General features: G+C 47.4%; 1 protein-coding gene across 1 annotated transcript; it reads left to right on the top strand.

Annotated features, from left to right (window-relative positions):
- Nucleotides 1-11,910: 11,910 nt before the first annotated feature.
- On the top strand, nucleotides 11,911-12,921 carry gpr12 (G protein-coupled receptor 12). Its single transcript, XM_088920829.1, has one exon. It carries the CDS (start codon nucleotides 11,911-11,913, stop codon nucleotides 12,919-12,921), a length of 1,011 nt encoding a protein of 336 aa, XP_088776955.1.
- Nucleotides 12,922-13,490: the final 569 nt, after the last annotated feature.

Genomic DNA, 13,490 nt, shown 5'->3' with positions numbered 1-13,490 from the left:
AATTCGTAGAAAGCAGTTGTGTACTAAATGCAGATCTAGAAAAAAACTCTGAGGACTTGTTGAGATTCCAGCTCCAGTAGTTCTGACATTAACAGATTGTAATCTCTATAATCTTCATTACTGTACTAACTTAAATACACGTCAATCATATTGAATAAACACGTACATTCAAGTAGTCTCTAGTGCTTCTCTTTAGAGCAAATCTGTTGACATATTTCTCTGCCTATGGACAGAGATACAGTATGTGTCCAATGTGATCAAGATTCATTACTATAAATGCACGATTTAAAGAGTCAGACCACTGAAACACGATTTCCAGCAGCTGTGGACTGCTCACTTTGTTCCAGGACTCGTCACTGAAGAACTCAACACAAGGAGAAATGTAACGCAAGATGCTTTCAGTTTAGGCAGCTCTCGTGGGCCCCAGCGCAGGAATAAAACCTTTCCAAACCTGTCCCTGAGCCACTGGAGGTAAGCTTTGTTTTCTTTTGGAAGCTTGGCTTAGAGGGCTCCTCTGCATCGATTTGTGTTCTGGAGCCCTGTTCCATGTGTGCTGCAACCCAATCTCTCAGTGCACTGCTCTGGCTGGCTGTCTCCCACAAGCTTTCAATTGCAACTATCAGTTTGAGGCTCAGTTGCCTAGCGACACAGAGCAGTCAGAGCCAACTGGATGGGGAGAACTCATCACCTTCACTGCCCCAAACTGGGGATCTGCATTGCCACAGCGCTGCTCCCATCACCAACTAAAAACAACTGGGATTGCTCACACATTCTCAAGACAAACACAAAAATCATTCATCACCTCTTTTATATCTCTATAATACACTGCTCCAGGAATATAATAAATGGGAAACAAAAACTGTCTCCCTACTGTATAATTGTTTTGGAGGTTCTTTTATCCTGGGTTTTGGGAAAAACGGCATGCTAAGTAGAAAAGCCCCAAGACATTGCGATTACTGCACAGGAAATTGTCTTTTTTTGGCATTTGGCAAAAGATATCTTACTATTTCAAAATTTTATTTTCTTACAAAAATGATTTGCTTGAGAACACTGGTCTAAGGTACAAGCAAAACACCCCTTCCATTAATCAGTCTTAATCTGGCAGATGTGACATGGAAAGTGGAATATGTTAGTAGCACGTTGGCCCTCTTGACAACTGTTCAAAATGAGATTCACTAAACAAAGGATAATAACATTGACACTTCAATAAACAGACTGCTGCATGTTAATACTGTAACATCTTAAACTGAATCAAGCAGAAATAATTATTATTAATTAGCTAATTTCAATTATCATGTGAATAGGGGTGCTGTCTGGAGCTGAAATTCACTGCTTGTAATTCAGAGCCAGGACAATAAACAATCAGGGCTCTTCAGAATGGAGAAAATCAATACCCAGTCCAGCAGAGCACAGGTGGACAGATGAAAGGAAAATTGCTGTAAAGTGTTTTCCCTCACTGTCTTTCTACTTCTGCTTATGCAGCTACCCCTAATGTTACATGAGGCTCTATAAAATACAATTTAATACGTGAGCAAGGTGTTAAATTTTAACCACCACGGGAAATTTAACAGGGAAAGAATATGGTCCTCTTACTGTAATGCAGGGTGTCGAGGTACAGAAACTGTCTCTGTATAGTCTGCGTGTTTGAAACGTTTTTCTGGGGGTTAATGATAATTAGGCTTCGTGTAACAGATTTGAGCTGTTTTAGATTTTACCTACAGTAATGCTTTCTGGTTGCTGCTTAACATTTGTTGTCCTTCAATTACATTGCATGTCTTGATAATAGGTAGCAAGGTGTCATGGCATTTCTTATCAAGTCATCACTGCTGCTGGGTCCTGGTTTCGAATCTGAGTGTGGAGTTTTCATATTCCATTCCATGTTCGAACAGAGTTTCTACAGATGTTCCCAATTCCTCCCAACTTCCAAAGATGTACTGGCTAGGCTACAAGGAGTCTGTAAAATCCTGCCTGAGCCCTGAGCAATGTACTGATGTCCTAGCCAGGGTATAGTCTCTTCTTGTGACCTATGCTTCAGTCACTGGCTCTAGGTTTCTGTCAACACTGCAAAGAATAAGGAGCTTTGAAGTGGAGTACCATAGACCTGAGCACCTTGAACAGACTCCCCTGCTAAAATGAAATCTTGGGCCCCAAGATAGACTCTATGACAACTGGCAGTATGTTCCCCAGTTTTACAAAAGCAGTGTGAATGCTGCAGCCACAGAGAAGTGGCCTTCATACTGCTTCATTACTGAGCGTGTGAACAAATCACCGCTTGCAAGTGGATTAATATCGAAGTTAGTAAATAGCCTTGTCTGAAATGCTCAGTGAGCGTGAACTGACATGCGGGAGAGACCCTTTGTCACCAGGCCCTCCTCAGCCACTCTGCAGGCCTTTGCCATCTGAGCCAGACAGTGAAACAGGAACTGAGCAGCCTCTAGGTTTGTGTTGTCTGAACCATTATCGAGACGTACAGACGAAAAGGAAAAAAAAAACAGAGACAGAAATCATTTTTGACCTCCCTGTAAAAAAGAAAAAAGATGCCCCCTTCATTTTTTGATTTTGGAGTGAGACAGTAATGAAAGGGGATCTTGGTTTATTCATTCTAACAGGAGTTTTTCTTAAAAGATATTTCACTGATGCTTCAAACAAAAGCCGTTTAAACTTCCACTCTTCTATGCAGCTGGGTGTTGTACTGGAGCATTTCAGGTGAACCGCATTGCTCAAGGATACTACAGGCTCACCCAGGTTTCAAACCCACAACCTCAGAGTTATGCTCCACAGCAAGCTCAGCTGCAGGCAACGTGGGCCTTTGGCTCCTCGGGTGACAAGTGGAGAGAGACATAAACCTGTTGTATTTCAGCAAGGTATCACAGCTGTGGGTGCTTACATTATTAAAACCCAGACCAGCATGATGCAAAAAAGCACCCTCCTTTGTTACCTTTCTTATGTTAGTATTTTTATTTCAGCTGTGCTCTAGATGCCATTAACATGCAAAAAACACCCTGCTGGAGTCAGCATGCCAGCAGCTGTATCACTCTGCAACTCACAACTGGCAGCCCCACTGAAGCTCAGCAGTGTGAGCCTGGCCAGTACCTGGATGGGAGACCTCCTGGGAGAGCTAAGGCTGCTGCTGGAAGAGGTGTTAGTGGGGCCAGTAGGGGGCGCTCACCCTGTAGTCTGTGTGGATCCTAATGCCCCAGTATATTGATGGGGGCACAATACTGTAAAACAGGCACTGTCCTTTGGATGAGAAGGACTGAAGTCTGAAGTCAAGGCCCTGACTGTCTGAAGTCATTAAACCCCCAAGGCATTTCTTGAAAAGAGTAGGGGTGTTACCCCGGTGTCCTGGCCAAATTTCCCATTGGACTTTGCCAGTCATGGTGTCCTAATAATCCTCATCAGTGAACTGGCTTCATTACTCTGCTGTCCTCCCCACTGATATTATTATTATTATTAATGAAACAGACTCAGATCCATGGACATAAAGTATATTCAGGGATCTGATTCCTGCTCCTGTGTCTGGAAATAAAAACAAATTGCTCTGGGAGAAGGGGTTTTTGATCAATAAGTTATTTTGCGCCAGAGGACATCCTAGTGTTGTGGCTTCCAGGAGGCGGTGTGCTGTACCTTAGTGTGCTGTACCTTCCTCAGAGGAGCCTGATCAATGGTTTCCAAAGAGCTTCTGATACTTCGCCTACAGGCTTCACTTCCTTTGCCCCTTGTGCTGAAGGAAAACACCCCAGGCGTTCTCTTTGTCAGGAGGAATTAATAACCCTGTTTATACATCTTTAATGGCGAGTCCCTTCATTCGGTTGCTCGCAACCGCACAATCTATTTTTAATAAGCGTGCTCTCGAGAAATAGCATGGAGCTACGCCGTGAAAGTCGAGAGCCATGACGATGAACTTGGGAAATAAAGCGATGCGCTGAGCAGGGCACAGTGAATAAAATAGGTGGGGCTTGAGAACATGGGGCATGAAAGGTTCAACGCTCTGGGGCTGAGAAATGAGTTTAACTGCTGTTATATGTAGGAACTTAATTTTCCAGCCAACCCACCTGGCTGGATAAGTGAAGACCAGCACTTTATCCTGGGAGAGTTAAGGGTTTTTTTCCCCAGCGATGCTGCGGAAACATGGACAGGCTTAAGACAGCTAACGAACTCTCCACCTGCAAAATGGCATGGCTCTAAAGGCAGCGCAAATACTTTCTCCCCCACTTTGATTGTGTTCTACTTTCGGTAAGAGTGATTTCCTACAGCAAGCTGAGGAAAAGCGTCTGTACGGCGATCTCGATGCGCAGAGGTGGGAGCTGTTCAGCACTGACAGCACCATGCCGACCGGGCTGTCCTGGCTTGTGTCAGCCCTCCCCTGACAGCACCATGCCGACCGGGCTGTCCTGGCTTGTGTCAGCCCTCCCCTGACAGCACCATGCCGACCGGGCTGTCCTGGCTTGTGTCAGCCCTCCCCTGACAGCACCATGCCGACCGGGCTGTCCTGGCTTGTGTTAGCCCTCCCTCGACAGCACCTGCTGGCCTGCTGGGACTCTGCTTCCGGGAAGCCATTGAGCAGAATGAAATCTCCCTGATGCTTCGAGAGTGTCAAACAAAGCACTGCAATCCCGGCTTCTAAAAATAGCCTTGTCTTTCAGTCCAAGGGGAATGCAGACATCCCCTGTCACTTTGTCCCTCAGACTGCTTTTGTTCTGTGCAAGACCTTGAAACCGACGTGTTTTAACTAGTTTTAACCCCCGACACGGCGCCAGCTGGCACTGCTGAGACCCTCCTTGCCAAGGCAAGCTAGAATTACAGCAGAGGTGGAGACAGGTGTGAGGCGTGTGGGAGTCTGAAGGACACTGGGATGTGTTCAGTTTAGCTAGTTTAGTTGTTTAGTGCAGTACAGTACCTGAGGACAATGAAATGCTTACGTTCATGTTTCCTCACATAATAAATGACATCTCAAGCTGTTAGAGACAAGAACATAAAACAATAGCAAATGTGCCAACAACACAGTGGAAAGCAGAAGTGTAAAATACATGTAGTAGCAGTATGTATAAATGTACAGTTGGCAGTAATATACATAAGATTAGTACAGAACACAATGGCAGAAATGGTATACATTAGAAGTTAACAACTGTGATTTTCAGCAGCATTCAAACAGCAGCAATATGCACAAACCAAGCAGCGACAGTATTGTGTGTTCAGTGCAGAAGCAGTGGGGTGTAATGTGGGGGTGGGAGGAGTACGAGGTGGTGTTCAGAAGTCTGTTGTCCTGAGGCCGCACCTAGTGAAGACGGTTTGTGCCGGTGATGGCCTGGGCTGAATCCACCACCCTCTGCAGTTTTGTTACGTACTGTGAGGCCATGACAGACCTTCACCATGCCACCTTTAGTCTCAATTATCTACACTTTCTTTGACACTTGTGCTTTCTTGTCACCCTATTTGCAATCTCTCCGTTAACCTTTCCGAACTAATGCAGGTTTTCGTGTTGTTGTTTGCCTGCAGCTCTGGAACTAATTCACTGAGTCGTACATTAACGTGCAAACAAACACCCTGTTATGTCCCAGACCTCTACAGCGCATCATCAGCTCTGACTAATGGATGTCTGTGGGGCTTGTAAACAGGCCTGCGGAGGGCAGAGCAGATGGCTGGAGGCTTCACTGCTGTGCACCTCTCGCACACGCACGGGGCCTCACCTGCTGGCCCAGGTGTGCACGCCGAACGGCCTGCTCTCCGCGTACGAGAGTGAAAGTCAGGGCTCAGCATGCATCAGTGCTGTTTGCTTTCTCATCGGCCGAGTTAACAGGTATGCTGTGCCTACAGAATTGTTTTCTTAAAATATACCCCGCTCACCCTCAAATCTGATAAAACACTCAGCAGTACAAAACAATCTCCTCATTTAGAATGAATACCGCAATTCATTAAGAACATAGGAAATGTCACAAATAAGAAGGGACCACATGGTCCAGTGTGCGCATTTAGTTGTTATCCTAATATCACTACTGATGCTGATATACTCCTCTGGGTTGAGTTTGTCCATACCTTCAGGATTTAAAAGTACTCCTAAATATCCTCCTTTAGATCATCTTGCAAATCAGCCAGCAATGACTGTTGATATTCCAAATGGGAATACTTCTTGGCTGAAATCAAGTGGAGAGTTCCAAAGGGAACTGGCTCTTCCAGCTTCGTCTCTCTGATTTTCCAATGTCCGTGCCCTGCAGTCACTGCCCAGACTCGACTGGGTCGCTTACTGTCTGCTCTCCATGGTGGGATAGGAAAACAGGTGTTGAAAAAAATGTCGCATTTTATTTTGCCTAGCGACGTCTCTGTGGCGGTAATGGAACAGATGCAAAAAAACGTAGCTTCCTAGGCTGCGAGTCTAATACGGGCGCTGTGATAAGACGTGCCGCCTGCTCAGCAGGTGCGATTACGAGTCAGATCCCCCACGGCTCACAGACACCCCTCTTCCCCCGTCAGGCTGCTGCTGCAGGCAGCAGGGGAGACAGGAATGCTGCAGCCACGCCCACCTCCCCCCCGTCCTCCCTCAACAAACTCTGTTGACAGCTCTTTCTGGGACTGGAGCCAATCCTGTCTCACAGGACGAATCATAGCACCAGATGAAAACAAAACCGCTACCTGATGCAGAATAATAGTCTAAGTGCCCCCCAGCAGCTGCACTAATGTAATTGCATCCTTCTGATATTGTGCCTACTTTTCACAGCTCCTGCAGCTTCCTAGGTCACAGGCACAGCGCTCTCCTCGACACCTACAGACAGGTCTCGCAGTTGACACAAGCTGTTTGTGAGCCATCTGTTTCTGCCAAACATGAAAACATCACCAATGTCTGAAATCAAGGTTGGCACTTTGATTTCTCCTTTCTATCATATCTGTGATAGATCCACAGAGTTGGATCGAGTCCTGCACATTTTGAGTTGTTTACCGGACTTTGGGCAGTCATGCCATTAACAGCAATTGAAAGCTTACAGCTATGGCTTGTGAACTCCCTACAAGGCGTTCAATATATCTACCAACACCGAGCTTTAAAAATCAGGAAGGTTTCGCTGTCAGCATTTCACCTGTCTCAGAAGGCACATTCCCAACACACTTAGACTGGAATTCCTTTCAATGAATAAGCTCCTAAATACTATTCTCCACCATGAACTCCACGAGGAAGGGTATCTTTGCAGCAGTAGGTTGCTGTCTGGGAGAAATTTACAAACTGAGTCTTTCAGTAAATAAGGGGTAGCTCACATATTTGATCGTGTGAGAATAATGCCCGATCTGAGCAAAGCGAACCCCTGGCCAACTCATTTTGCTGGTGGCACATCTCCTAATGTCTCCAAGCTCAGGGAGCTCCATCCCAGTGCAGTGAGGCTTTCGCACAAACAAGAACCTGCAGGTTAATAATAGGCACAGTGACATGGACGTGCTGTCCTCAGCGCTAATTGACCAGAGGCACACACATCCTCAGGCCTTTATTCTGCTGGCACAGTTTCACAGCAACCAGCGGGAGTGCGTGGCATGTGCCAGGCAGCACAGCTCACCGTTCTCGCTGGGCTCGGCGCTGGGAGGCTGATGACTTGCTGGAGAAGGCAGAAACTAGCACAGCCCCAGAAGAGAGCCCTCGGCAGCTCGCAAATTAACAGGCTTCACATAAAAAAAGCTACTTACATAGGGTCTAGGACTGTTCTGTGATGCAGCACTTGTGGGTGTATTTGATTACATTCCCAGGTGGGACTGTGTCCTTTCTAGCTCCTGCTCAGTTTAAATTACTCCTTCACAGTCTTGAGTGGACCTGTTCAGTCTCAATTGCTCCTGTTCAGTCTGTATTGCTCCCGCCTAATCTCGATTGTTCCTGCCTAATCTTGATCGCTCCTGCCTAACCTCCATTGCTCCTGCTCAGTGACAGGTGTCAAGTTATTATGACTCTCTGTGAGCAAATTAATTTGCTGGCAGGTGTTAACTACTGTCTATTTTGTCTTGTTAAGGTGTGTGGAGACAGACGTCCTTAAATCAAGCTAGGTTTCATTAATTTTAGGAGATTGTACTCTTGATAAAAAATGACAGCTAGATTACATTTATCTAGTCCAAAAAATGTCGTCAGATACATTTTTTTGCTTTCAAAGCCCTGTTCTCTTTTTATAGCAACATGAGCTCTGATTTTCTATATTATTTGTTTCATTTTTTGGTTTTCTTCCTGATTGTGAAATAAGATGTAAATGTATATTGATATATATCTAGTTCTAAACCAAAAGGCTTCAGTATAGAGCAGTGGCTCTAGGAGGCTCATGGGTTCAAATTCCAGGTGGGAACCTGCTGTTGTAAAGTACTTAACTCAAGTTGCTAAAGTGACTGTCCTACTGTATAAATGGATCTTCCGGTTGTCATTTTGAATTCATGCCAGTTCATTTATGATCTGCCACTTGTGTCATATTCTGTATTAGAAATTTGTTTCAGGCTCCTGCAACCCGAAGATGTAACGGCCTGCAACACTTTGACACCAGCAGCAGCTCATCTACTGGATGTCTGTTTCTGTAAGAGGCTGAAGAGGTAGAAATCTCCGGGTGATTTCAGCCAGGCCGGGGCTATGAGGTGGATGGGTCATAACACTTCTGAATTGCAATAATGTGCATAATGATTCGGAATCAGGAAAGCCATGTACAATCAAGGGTGTGACACTGCATTTTCTTTCAGGAAGACAACATCCTAAAACATCTGCCCAGGTTGTTTTCTGCAAAGGGTCTGCTGTAGCACTCAATGCCTGCCATCTTTAAACTGACAGGTGGCATGCTCTTTTGAGCTCATGCTGATGCAGAGGGGGGTTACAATGTTTCACTTAAACATATCTGTGAGAGCAGCGTTATTCCACTTGTTGGATAACCTGTTAGTTCAACCAATACAAACACAATTGAATTTATCTATCCACTGTTCATTGCTCTTTTTATTCTGTTGTAGGTAACTTTATGGTTTAAAGGAAACTCCTCAAAACAAAAGGGATAAAAGTGAGATGTCTTGATCTGGGTGTTTGTATAGATCTTAGTGATTAAGTGGCTTTTTTCTGGGGCAGGACTGATATGCAGAGGTTAAAATGGTAGGGACTTATTTTGACGCTGGCATTTTAGAAAAGCAAGACAACCAGACAGAACTGCATCACACTGACGCACAAACACAATCCTAAGCACAGGATGTGATTTTTTGCACACTCACTGGGACACAGAGAACAGTGCACACACAGCTCACATCCTCACAGCTCCTCCTGAGGGATAATCTGACAGCACAGGTCTGTTCACACGCTGCACAGCACATCAGAGCTGGTAATGATGCCGTCTCTCCCTCAGAGGATCAAACCATCTAAAAATACTTTCAAATCAAATGTTGTTGTTTTTTTTATTGAATAAAAGCAACAGCCTGTTAGATTCATCCAGAAGGTGGATTTGGATACAACGCACTGTTTGCTTCTGATGAACAGAAATGAAAGGAATTGCTTCACTGAGTTTCATGTGTATTTTTGCATCAGGTCAAGAGTGGATGAACAAATGCTTGTCAGATTTTAAAGGCACTATTTCCACTACAGAGAAATGCATTTAAACTATGGGAAAGTGCATTTGAAACTGAGAATCGGAAGCAAGTCTTCACACAAATTCATGTAGGGATCTGGAAGAAGCTACCAAGCTCCTGCCAAACAAGACCCCGAGCCCTTTGTATCCAATCCAGGCGACCTGCTGTGTTGTACATGTGGAGACCAGGCACGCGACCTGGATCTGGGAATAGCGAGAGCCCTGCTGTTTCGCAGAAACCCGCCAGTTCGATCAGCCACAGCTGACGACACAGATCGAAAAGCTGTACCGTGGACCACATGAAGAAGAGCGGTCGATACAGTCTTTCTTTCGCACCCGGGTGTGGCCTCTGTCGAGGTTCCATAACTGTTCAGCTCCTGTTGCCTGCTGCACCTCTTGGCAGAAAGACCGGACAGAACAATGACTCGCTGTTGGCCTGCCTGACGTTGTGATCCAAGAACAGTTCGCAGGAGAATCCCAGGGGAAGTACAGTAGGTCAGGTAACAAAACCATAAACAGGCAATGACAGAAGATGCTTCTTTTCCTCATTTACAGCATCTCAATAAACGGAACACATTTTTTCCCATGGCAACTTAGGATGGCCAAATTTATTTCCGGAGCAGGTCTGAAGTAGGCTTCTCTGCATTCTCCGCATGGTCCGCACAGCTGATGAAAGGATTCAGTTATTGATTTCTACCAGGTCAGTGGTGATACAAGAATAGAGCATGCCCTTGTTGGCTGTTGTGCTCAATCGCCAAGGGACCAAGATTCAGGGTCACTGCCTAAAACTCTCTAATCGCGGCGAGCCGGTCTCCCTCTGGGTCCAGCGCTGCCTCCTCAGAGCCTCTTGTTTTAACCGAAGTCAATTAGAAATGGTCAACCAGTGCAATTAATCAGGTCAGTCTTTATTAGAGGCGCCCAGCGCTCGCTGTGGCACTAGAACGCTGCTTGCTTTCGTTTCTGTGTTGTAAGCAGTGAATTTAAATGCCGATTGTCTGTCTTTCTCCGAAGCGAAGATTTACGTTGTTGTTTTGTTTTTTTTTGTGCTGTAAAGCGAATCGCAGTGAAACAAATACCAGGAAATGTAGGGAAAAAGGTGTAGCATGGGTCTGTTTGTGTTGATGTGCGCGCATTGGAGAGCATGAACTGAATAATTATTTCTAGTCAGAGGTTAACAGTAAGATGCGAGCGTGCGATGTGTGAGGATGATGATGATTGTTGAGCTAGTCCCCCCCCCCCCCAACTCCACGACCACCACACCGCACACACCACGCTTACCCTCCCCAACCCTCTTCTTCCCCGCCCCTCTCCTAGGCTCTGCTGCACAGCCTGAGTCCGCCCTGATGCCCGCAATTACCGGGCTCGGCTGCCGCGTCTCCCCCCGGTTCTCACAAAGGACTTCACCTTCAGTCCGGCCGCAGGCAGGCGACGCGGCTCGGTCCCTGTGTGCGCCGCCGTCCACAGTATCATGGAGGAGAAGCGTCAAGGTCGTGGGCGCATCTAGAAGCTGCTCGCGCGGGCGACTCGCCTAGAAAGTCAAGGTAAGGAGACTGATGAACAACCACTCCCGGGAACACGGGCAAACCTGTCGTTGTTCGCCTGGGCAGTTCTCGGGCACTTGGTGTTTTAACATTTTCCCGCAGACCGTGCAATTAGAAATGTGGGGGTTTGGACGGGAGGGCATATTCGTGATGGTCACATATTTCCTCACTGCATGATATAACTCCAATGCAGCATACTGTACGGCTACACGGCAACGTTTCGTGTTTTCGTCTCAGTTTTCGTCGTCTGTCCGTGTAATTGTGTTACGGTGCTGCGTCTCCTGTGTACACGGTGCGGGGTGCCTGATGAATCGGGCTTGTTACAAGTCGGGCTCTTGGTGCGATTAAAGTCGTTACAGACACATTAAAGGCTTATCAAAACCGAGCTCTCCAGTCATCCACGGATTCTGATTTTAGCATGCATCAAAAACGACCGCCTTAGCTTTCCGTCCTGCTTTTTAAAAAAAATGCTTCGCACTGTTTGAACTGTTTTCAATACCGACCGACGATTTTTATTTTTTTTTAAAACCAGCTTTTCTTTGTTACACACTAGACAGCGGCGTAGGCTGTCCTCCCTTAGCTCGTGAATATCCGCCGCTACCGTAGCACAACGCTTGCACCTACTGTACATCAATGTCACAGGTGCAGCGTTTAACTACTTGAAAAGGAAGGAAAATGTGCACATTCCGGTTACCTTACGAGTACAGTGTGTAGGCTGGTGATTAATAACCTTTGGTGTTTTTTAATGCATGCGGTTCCAGGGAGACTGGAAACACGCTGATGCCTCCCTGTGGTTTTGTTCTAGATAGCGAGGTACGATGAATGAAGGGGCGCAGGTTAATGCAAGCTGGCTGTCTCAGGACTACTCCCATGCTGAAGGTGGCGCTGCAGAGAACGTGACAGCTGCCGTGTCTTCCCTAGTGCCCGTCGTCGACACAGAGCCCGAGCTCATCGTCAACCCCTGGGACATCGTCCTGTGCACCTCCGGGACCCTGATCGCCTGCGAGAATGCCATCGTGGTCCTCATCATCTTCCACAACCCCAGCCTGCGGGCGCCCATGTTTCTGCTGATCGGCAGCCTGGCTCTGGCCGACCTTCTGGCCGGGCTGGGCCTGGTCATCAACTTCGTCTTCGCCTACCTGCTGCAGTCCGACTCCGCCAAGCTGGTGACCGTGGGGCTGATCGTGGCCTCTTTCTCGGCCTCCGTGTGCAGCCTGCTGGCCATCACCATCGACCGCTACCTGTCCCTGTACTACGCGCTGACCTACAACTCCGAGCGGACGGTCACCTTCACTTACGTCATGCTGCTGGTCCTGTGGGGGGGGTCCATCTGCCTGGGCCTGCTGCCCGTCACGGGGGTCAACTGCCTGCGGGACGAGTCGACCTGCAGCATCATCCGCCCGCTGACCAAGAACAACGTGGCCGTGCTGTCCGTGTCCTTCCTGCTGATGTTCGGCCTCATGCTGCAGCTGTACGTGCAGATCTGCAAGATCGTCCTGCGGCACGCCCACCAGATCGCCCTGCAGCACCACTTCCTGGCCACCTCGCACTACGTCACCACCCGCAAGGGCGTCTCCACGCTGGCCATCATCTTGGGCACCTTCGCGGCGTGCTGGATGCCCTTCACCCTCTACTCCCTGATCGCAGACTACACCTACCCCTCTATATACACCTACGCCACTCTGGTGCCCGCCACCTACAACTCCATCATCAACCCCGTCATCTACGCCTTCCGCAACCAGGAGATCCAGAAGGCGCTGTGGCTCATATGCTGTGGCTGCGTGCCGGCCAGCGTTTCTCAGAGAGCACGCTCCCCCAGCGACGTGTGAGCCCCCGTGGGGAACTGACACACCCGTCTTCTCTTTGGGCACACGGTGGGGGGTGGGGGGGAAGAAGGGGGGGCCGCTGGATGCTTGTGGCTTTTTTTATTTTTGGTTTTCCTGGCTTGCGTTTCTCAGGCAATCTTCAGGTAGCCATGCCTTTATCGTTCATCGGGAGAAGACCAGTGCTGTGCTTGTTGGCTTTTAGTAGGCGCAGGTGTTGAATGGGCCGGCTGTTTTTGTAAGTACAGTACACTTCTCCATCCACCCTTCCATCCATCCATCTGGTCGGCACAGGATAGGAAAACGTAGGCCCTACTAGAACTCAAGTGTGATTCGTGATCCGTAACCTAGAGACTCAAGACTTAGAAAATTAAAAGGACAACAACTATTATGTGCAAAAGCTTAGAGCCAAGACTGCGTGTAGGGAAAAGTATGTGTCTGCATGATGCAGTCTGTACCCAAGATGCAGGAGATCTGACATGTTTTCTGAGAATCCTTTTGCTCTCGGCTTCATAGGATTGATCATTGAGATGCTCCACCACTCCCAGTAGTGACACCGCTGTGAGACAGCGGGA

The sequence above is a fragment of the Atractosteus spatula genome, chromosome 7 (assembly GCF_055471065.1).
Source record: "Atractosteus spatula isolate fAtrSpa1 chromosome 7, fAtrSpa1.hap1, whole genome shotgun sequence".
Lineage (NCBI taxonomy): Eukaryota > Metazoa > Chordata > Actinopteri > Semionotiformes > Lepisosteidae > Atractosteus > Atractosteus spatula.
Note: the sequence above shows the minus strand (reverse complement) of the source record. Positions and strands in the feature narration are given on the sequence as shown.